Here is an 8888-nt window from a genome sequence, read left to right as displayed (position 1 = left end):
AGGCCGCCATTTGGCATTGGACAGCTGATGGCTACCTGATGGGCAAATCCCAGGTGGGAATGGCCACCCCGCAATGGCAGCAAGAGAGCCAAAGTGGGGACTTCCGGGCTGAACTAGTGGGATGGGTTAACTGCCTCATTGAAAGGCTTCCCCCAACAAGGGGGCTTGCTGGCCCTGCTTGTTCCAGTTCTGTACAGGGCATTTATGGCACGGCCCCTTCTAGAATGCAATACTTCTAAGTGATGTTAACATTAAAAAAAAAAAAAAAAAAAAAAGAAGAAGAAAAGAAAAGCAACAACTGCATGCACGTCTCTCCAGGAGTGTAAACGCTGACTAATGTTTCATCGCGTTGTCTAATTTCTAAGTAGTCTTCCTTCCCAGCTTTGCTTTGGCATCGATGCTTACCGTTTGAATCACTTGAGGTGACCATCTGGAGAGAGGCTACGCACTGAGAGCCTTTCTCAGGCTCTCGCGCTGGGAGAGCACCGCTGGCCAGCAAGCACTGGGTGATGGCACCTGCGGAAGGGCTTCCAGGAGCTCCTTTGCCCGATTTTGGTCAATTTAAGAAATTACTGTGACTTTTTCAGGGAAAGTGAAGCTTTCTTGGTGATGAGATAAAGATAGGAAAATAGCCCTAGCTGGTTTGGCTCAGTGGATAGAGCGTCGGCCTGCAGACTGAAGGGTTCTAAGTTCGATTCCTGGTTGCAGGCTCTGTCCTTGGTGTGGGGCATGCAGGAAGCAGCCGATCAATGATTCTCTCTCATCATTGATGTTTCTCTATCTCTCCCTCTCTCCCTTCCTCACTGACATCAATAGAAATATATCTTCAAAAATATGAAAATACCATACAACACTGCAGACCCCACAGACACTGCTCTTGTAGAGCCGCTTATGTAACAGGAAGAGATTTCCATGCAAAATAACACCATTGGTTGAGCAGGGACACCTGGTTTTAGGTGTCTTGCCTATGTTTGCTGACTTCATGCCAGTGGCCACCTGTGACCTGCAGGTACAGTAATTATCTCCATTTTACAGAAGAGGAAACTGAGGCAGAGCAAGATCCAGTGACCAGCCCAAAGCTTCGCCCTGTAGGTGGTGGAGCTGGAATTTGAACCGCTCTTCATTGCTCTGCCCTCATTTGGGGCGGAAACAAGGTTAAGGTCAGGAACACTATCACCATCAGAGGAGGAGGGCTAAGGAGGAGATGGCTAGGAGGGTCCCCGAGCCGCACTGCCTGTGGCTCCAGCCTGCAGGCCGGGGAGGGAGAAACAGAATACCCTTCCCTTCACCTGCCCGGGAAGAGGAGTCCTCAGCCCCCCCCCCCCCCCCATGAGCTGCAGCCCCAGAACATCACCGTCACCAGGGTACCCTCCTCTCCACCCCACCTCCGCCCACACATCTCCTTCTGTTCCCTGGAGCCCCAAACACACACGGGGACTCGCAGCCCTGGGCTAGCCCCGGAGCCCAGCTCCCAGCAAACAGGGAAATTAACCAGTTCGCACAGAATGAGACGTGGGCATGGACGGTGCCTGCAGCTGGCGGTTAACACCAGCGGTAAGAGGATCAACGCCCCGGCCGTCCGCTGGTTTCACAGGGGGGTGGGGTGAGGCGTGCGCGTTCCCTTTTACCCATTCACGTTGGTTAATTCGGACGATAGGGGTTCTGGTTTAATCCCTTTGTGTGCCAGTGAATACACAGAAACGGACAACCCCTGAGCGGGCACCGGGCGTGCCGGCAGAGCAACCTGTGGAAGGGTGCGGTGTGTCCGGCCTGGCACCGAGGAGAAAAGAAACTGCGCCAGCAGACTGAAAGCCAGAACGAGAGGGCACCCTGGGGTGCGGACTGGGCCCAGCACCTCCGGGGCCGGAGGCAGGCAGGCAGGATGCCCGCTGGCCCAGCGCCCCCCATGGCACCGGGGTGGCCTCTGCGCCCTGGGAGCTCCCCCGTTCCCAGGGGAGAGCAGGGCTCCCCCAAACCAGACTCTGCAAAGAACTGACCACGCTCAGGGGAGAGCCTGGGCCTGGCCCTCCGTCAGCAGCAGAGAGGACTGAAGGGGAGGTGGAGAGCAGAAAAGCAGGGAGGAATGTCTACGGAGACATCTGGTTTCTCAAATGGAAGCGATTGGAAAGACGCGAGAGCTCCCAGGCTCCAAGTCAGGTCATGAAACCAAAGCCATTTTCACAGCTTCCATCTGCAAGAAAGCCCCCCCCCGTATCCCCCACACACACACACACACACAACAACACACACACTCACTGCAAGCTGGGAGCCCCCAGAACGCGGCTCCGAGGCAGCAGCCTGGGAGCCAGCCCTGCCGGCGGGGGACCAGCCCGGCCCCTGGCGGAGGATCCAGGCGGCGGCAGAGGCGGAGGCGCAGCCAGAGAGCCCTCCCCCTCCTCCCCTTGGGCCCTCCCCGGCTCCTGCTGGTGCCTCCCTCTCTCCGCCCCCCTCCCCATATAGGCGCTCTCTAAAGCCATAAAAAAGAGATCAACTTCCCCACGTCCGCGGGGCCCTTTGCGGTGACAAATATTGATGCCCAAAGTGTCTGCGCTCCGCGGCCCTCAAACGCTCAGAAGAGGCGCCCGCGCAAGGGGGACATAAAAAGTGAACAATGCTGCGAAAATATGTTTGCAGAACATAGACAATCGTTGGATTAGACGTATTCAAGTATGAAATAATGCCTTTTTGTGTCAAAAACGTGGGCGAGGGGCGGGCACAAAAGTTTCCCTGTGGCAGCCCCTGGCTCACAAAGGAGCCGTGCGCTCCGGCGTCTCCACTTGGGCGCATGGCTCAGAGCCCTGGGAGCGCGATTGTTTCTCCCTTTCTAATGACATTTACCGGATCAAAACACGCTGTTAATTCGATCAGAAGGCTTCGCCCTCCCTGACAAAGCCGCAACCATGTCTCCTCAAGTTTGTTAAATTGACCAAAATTAGGCAAATGAATAGAGGGGTCTGCGGGCGCCCCCGCTCGCAGGTGACGTCGCATAATGCTCGCGCGGGCCAGCTGCGTGCCCCCTTTTCTTCTCGGCCTCCTCCTCTGCTCTGGGCTGCCCCCCAATCCTCCCCCACCCCCTCCCACGGCACACACAGGCCCGCCCGCCCGCCTCTCCTCCCCCGCCCTCGGGCATTATTAAAATGGAGCCCGATGGAAACCATTCACACTTTTCAATGGACATTTTCGTACAGGATAAGAGGCTACAAATTGAGCCTGTTCCTCTCCCTCCCCCGGGCCCCCATCCCCGCGAAGAGGGGAGAAAAGAAAGCGGGGGCCGGGGGCTGGGGCCCGGGGCCGGGGAGCAGGGGCGCGCCGCGTGCCAGAGGCGGACCGGACGGGAGGGGCGGCGGCGCCCGCGCCTCGTGTGCCAGCCGCGGCCACACCTGCCGGGGGTCCGGGCGAATAAAGCGGCGTCCACAGAACGGGGGGCGACGGCCGTGTCACCGAGTCGTGTGAGAAAAGCCTGGGAACAAACGGGGCGCCTCCGTCTCCATGGGCTCCGCCTGGAGCCCAGCGGAACAGCCTATTAAAGGCTTACTTAATTACTCTGATGGCTCTGGACAGGCTTCACGGCGCGCCGGGATGTGCAAACAGGCCGTGGTGTGAGCCCCGGCGGCGGGGCGGAAGGAGGGGCGCCGTTGTGTGCGGGTCCTCACCCCCCGGCTGCGCCCCTGCGCCCCGCGCCCCTGGCCACCGGCGCTCACCAGCCGCCGCCTCCTTTTCCAGCCGCGCTGCTGCCATGCAAATGGCACTCCCCGCCAATCACGGGTCCTTGGGAGGGCCACGTGGATTAACAAAGCTGATCCACCCCCAGCTGGCCCCCCTCGGCTGCTAATTTTTTTTTTTTAACTTCTTTAAAACTGATCTTGAATGCATGCATCCCTCCGACGCAGCTCCCTAATCCTGTGGCATCATTCAGCCCGTGAAGGCGCCGGGAGCCCCGAGGGCCACCTTATAAGCAACCTCTCGGAGCGGGGAGCCGCAGTCCACCTGGGGCCGGGGAGGCGCAGAGGCGGAGAGTGGGGAGAGTGGCCGGTGCGCCCCGCCTGCCTCTCCGGAGCGCGCTCCCCAGGATGTCTCACCAGCTCAAGGAGCGCAGAGTGAGTGGCTGCGGCTGAGGCTCCTGCGCTCCGATGCCGGGCACTGACTCCCCCGCGGCCACTGGCTGGGCGGAGGGCAGGGGTAGCCACCCGGCTGGGCGGAGGGCAGGGACCAGACCACGCGTGACCTCTCCTGGAGAGAAGTTCTGAGTGGTCTGGGGAGGGGATGAGGATGGAGGGAAGTGCCCAGGCCTAGTGGCCACCTCCCCTCAGCCTTGGCCCTCAGCTCGGGGTGCAGCCCGGCGAGCAGGGAGGCTGGAAGGGAACGCCCACCCAGGTGCAGGAAGAGGGCAGAGCTCGTTCCATCCCAGTATGAGAGGCAGGGACCCCGCCCGGGGCAGGGCGAGCTCCTGGGCAGCAGGGGAGCTGGGCAGACGGTGGTCAGGGGGTTTCCATAGGATTCCCACTCCCTGGGTAACGCCACCGGAGATTCACAAACTTCTGTTCGCAGAGAACCCGAGTTTCGCACAAAGTGATCGAAAAGCGGAGGAGGGACCGCATTAACCGCTGTTTGAACGAGCTGGGCAAGACGGTGCCCATGGCCCTGGCGAAGCAGGTAACGTATGGCACTGAGCAGGTGCCAGATGCCGGGACCCTCTGCGGCCGCCCGCCACCTGATGCCGGGGTCGGGGACAGAGGGGGCCTGTTCGGGAGCATCCCTCCCGGGCCGGGGCGCCGGTCCCCGCGCCCTCCCAGTCCTCTCCGGAGCGCCCCGCGCCGTCGGGCCGGCCTGCGGTGAACCCCTCTCCCCTGCAGACCTCCGGGAAGCTGGAGAAGGCGGAGATCCTGGAGATGACCGTCCAGTACCTGCGGGCGCTGCACTCGGCGGACTTTCCCCGGGGAAGGGAGAAAGGTGGGCACGGGCTGGGCAGAGCCAGGCCTGGCAGGGAGCGCGCCACACGCACCCGGGGAGGCGGGAGGAGTAAGAGGGCGCAGGAGCGGAGCGGCGGGTCCTGCAGAAGCCAGCGGGCAGCGCTGGAGTTTCTGGGCTGGTTGGCTCCCGTGGCCTCCTCTCAGGTGGGGAGGCAGAGTCGGCCTCAGGAGAAAGCAGGCCCCCGCTGCTTCTCTTCCTTCTCCGGACTGGGGAGCGGGAGGAGGCGCACCCATGGGGACTCTGGCCAGACCGTGTGGCGGGAGGTGCCTGCGCCCGCCCGAGGCTCCCGGAGGGAAGGGGCCGCCAGTGTCCTTCCTGCCTGTGACCTCCCGCCCCTCCGGCAGAACTGCTGGCCGAGTTTGCCAACTACTTCCACTACGGCTACCGCGAGTGCATGCGGAACCTGGTGCACTACCTCACCACGGTGGAGCGCCCGGAGGCCAGGGACACGGAGTACGCGCGCATCCTCGGCTTCCTGCAGTCCAAGGCGCGCCTGGGCGCCGCGCCCGCCCTCCCGCCGCCGGGGCCCCTCCCGGAGCCCGATCTGTCCTGCCCGCTGCACCCCGCGGGGCCCGAGCTCGGGGGCCACGGCCCCGGGGAGGCCGCCTCGTTCCCGCAGGGGGCGGCCCCCGCGCCCCTCCCCTGGCCGCCCTACCTGCCTGGCGCGCCCGCGGCGCTGCCCAGCCCCCCGCAGCCGCACAGCCCCTTCCTGGCGCATGGGCAGGGCCTGGACCGCCACTACCTCAGCCTGATCGGCCACTCGCACCCCAACGGCCTCAGCCTGCACCCACCCCAGCACCCCCAGGCTCTCTGACAGCCGTCGCCCCTTTCCCTGGGCCCGGGCTGCGCTGCTCAGGAGACGCTGCATGTTGTACAGATGTATATAGGGCGCCAGCAAACGGGGGATGGGGAAGGCCAAGGGCAAACCAAGTCTTCTGAAGATCTCCCGGCAATAAATGTTTTCTGTTAAAGACCCACCGAGATGGATTTCTTTACCTTCTGCTCCTCCACAATCCCACCCTCGGAGGTGGGACTCCCAGGGGCCAAGGTGATGGCCCTCAGTGATTTGGGAAGCTGGGGGGTGGGGGGTAAATGGAGGTGTCGCTTGGGGACTGGATTTTGAGGCTCCCCTGAGGCTGCAGACCGCTCCCACCCCACATGTATCCTGGGCATTTGCTTAGGAGAAGGGCAGACACAGTAACAGGGCACTGGGCTCTCAGATAATGCAAGTCCAAGGACTCTCCCCGAACTGGCTTTGGGGGACTGGCCCAGCTCAGACTGGCCGCCCTTCCTAACCCACGACAAGGCCCCAGATGTAGGCACCCGCTGGTCTGGAGAGTGGTGACACCCAGGCCCACTGAATGGTTACAGCCATAACCCGTCTCTACAACATCCGAAGAAGATTTTTGTTTCGTTGTTTTAAGCCCTGCTCCGGAGGGCTTAGAGAAGCTGGCATTGCCTTTTACACACAGAGGGCTCGCTTCCAGGGAGCTGGGCATTGGGGGCCGGAGGGGAGGGAGAGGCCAGCACCGCTAGGCTGGGAGCTGAGCTCCCAGGGGCTGTCCCCTCTGCACACCCCACTATGCAGATCCCCCCTCTGTGCCAGGGCCTGGGGCTCAGGTTCTCAGGCCTGTAAGCAAAGGTTCCCCGCCCCCCCCAAGAGGAGGTGGGCAAGGAGAGGGATTTAACCTTCCTGCTCCACCCAGAACACTGGCAAGTCTGGGACTAGACCTTCTGGGGGAGACTTGGTTGGTATATACCTTTAAGGGATTATGATTTTCAATTCCAGTTGGATCTGCACCTTACCCACAAAACAGGGATTCGTCTAAAATAGCGAGCTAAGCTCACATTTTTCTAAGCCAAGCAGAGTAAGCCTGGCTGTGGTTTTATGTAAATGGACAGAATTCAATAAGGTGCCCCATTAGCTAGAGTTGTGTTTGTGGGGGGTTAAATGTTTCCCTGTTATTGATCCTTTTCTTTGTTCCATCTTTTCTTTTTGACCCCGTTAGCTTTGATGCCAATTACATAAAGAATTCGAAATGATGTAGCAGGTTTCCCTGTGTCCAGGGGCCGTGTAGCTCCACTGGGATGGTCCGTCTCCCCCCAGATTAGCTGGAGGACGATAATTAGCTTATTCCGTCTCTGTGGACAGGGCTTAAGGGAGCTCTGACCTGCGCTGTTTACTGAGGTCATGGAAGAGGATGACCTGCAATTTGTAAACCATCAACCTTGATTATACAGAGGCAGGACCAAACAAACCGCCTCATTACATCCCGTTGCGCATACACTGAACCTAAGTGTGTATGTGTTGTTGTTGTTTTTGTTGGGGGCGGGGCGGGGAAATTATAAACTTTAGAAAAGGTCTTATAAGTGGTTCTTGTCCTTCCATGCACTCCATGTCGCTGCAGCACATTCCCTAAAATGTGATGTTCAAACCAATATCTCTTCCTTCGTGAACTGATACAGCTGGAGCACGAAAGTGAGTGTAAGGGCAGGAGGCCTTCTGGATAACAAATACACACGGAGCAATATGGGGCGGACACAAATCCAGCAAAATGGGAGCATGCTCGGCGCCTATTATTGGGACACATGTCTTACACCCATTTTCCTCGGCGCGGGGCACAGAATCCAAGGAGGGCCTCTCAGTCTTTTCTCATCGGAGCATTAAGCCCGTCTGAATTCCCCCGGCAGCAAAGCATTACCGATATAGTGTTACCCTGGAAATATAAATTATTAATATATTCAGCATTTTTGTCACTTCTCAACTGTTAACCAAATTAGACAAAACTTCCTTTTGCTAAGTAGATTTTCTCTCTGGGATTAGCTCTGGAAACGCACAGGCCACCACAGTAAGAAACTGGGGCCATTTACATATAATTCTGCAAACTTCCACTGGCCCATGACAGTCTTTGTATCTCCAATGTTGGTATTCTTGATTTTTTTTTTCTTTCTCATTTAACTGCAGAGGATAAAACCCTGCTTTGGATTTACAATGACTTTAGGATAAAAGTCTCCCTCCCCTTCCTTCCCCCTTCGTGTGTGTGTGTGTGTGTGTGTGTGTGTGTGTGTGTGTTGTCCTTTTCTGAAACCTTCATCCAAAGTTCCAATTCTCCAGGCTTGCCTAAAAGTCAAACGTGGAGTACTTTTACTTTGCAAAAGGTTCAAAATGTAACTACAAAATGGCCTTGATTCAAATCGGAGAGACGCTTTAAAGTGTCCTTCCTGTACTTTCTCGGACAACACATTGCTTCCAGCCTTTCGGTCCCAAGCCCCCCAGCTCCTCCCCCTCCGTCTGAGTCTCTCAGGCCCAATCCCTCCACTCTTTCTTTTAAGTAAGTTGTATAGTAATGGTTTCCAAGAGAGGCTCCGCCGAACCCAGAAATAACAAAAACCGTGGCTTTGGCTGGAGGTGACCATTGTGGTGCCTCTGAAAGGGGCGACCTCTTGCTTCTTGAGCTTCATCCTTGAGTGGGCAGGAAGAAAAATAATCGCCCCATGAAATCAAAGGTTTTCTCCAGGGGCGGAGGAACAAAGCGGAGGGCTGTCTCTGGGTGTGTCCTGTGGCTCTGCAGGGCGAGAAGGAGGCGCTGCCAGGCACCCCAGCCGAGGGCGGTAATACAGAGCTCACTTGTGCTTCCAAGCGTGTTGGACAAACACAGCGCACATATCGCATATGGTGGGGCCTCCTGTCTAGGCTGCGAGATGCCAGGCAAGGAAGGTGGAGAAGCAGGGATGTAAGTGCCTACCTGACCCCCCACAGGTACGGATTCCCAGAAACCTGGGATGGGTGTGTCTGCACAGAGTAACACACCAAGAAAGGGAAGGAGATAAGGGGCATGCAGTTAGGAGCCCAATAAACAGACTTGTGCAACGGCTGACTACAGTGCCCAGTGGTGCTGGGCTTAGGATCCTGCATC

The 8888-nt window shown here is 58.5% G+C and overlaps 1 protein-coding gene across 1 annotated transcript; it reads left to right on the top strand.

Moving 5' to 3' along the window:
* Positions 1-4280: 4280 nt before the first annotated feature.
* HELT (helt bHLH transcription factor) lies at positions 4281-5948 on the top strand. The gene is made up of 3 exons (XM_045587479.1): positions 4281-4653; positions 4854-4950; positions 5316-5948. Exons 1-3 carry the CDS (start codon positions 4636-4638, stop codon positions 5783-5785), a joined length of 585 nt encoding a protein of 194 aa, XP_045443435.1. The 5' UTR covers positions 4281-4635; the 3' UTR covers positions 5786-5948.
* The last annotated feature ends 2940 nt before the right edge of the window (positions 5949-8888 follow it).

The sequence above is a fragment of the Pipistrellus kuhlii genome, unplaced genomic scaffold (genome assembly GCF_014108245.1).
Source record: "Pipistrellus kuhlii isolate mPipKuh1 unplaced genomic scaffold, mPipKuh1.p scaffold_m20_p_3, whole genome shotgun sequence".
Classification (NCBI taxonomy): Eukaryota; Metazoa; Chordata; class Mammalia; order Chiroptera; family Vespertilionidae; genus Pipistrellus; species Pipistrellus kuhlii.
The sequence above is the reverse complement of the archived record's forward strand: the minus strand, read 5'-3'. Positions and strand labels throughout refer to the sequence as shown.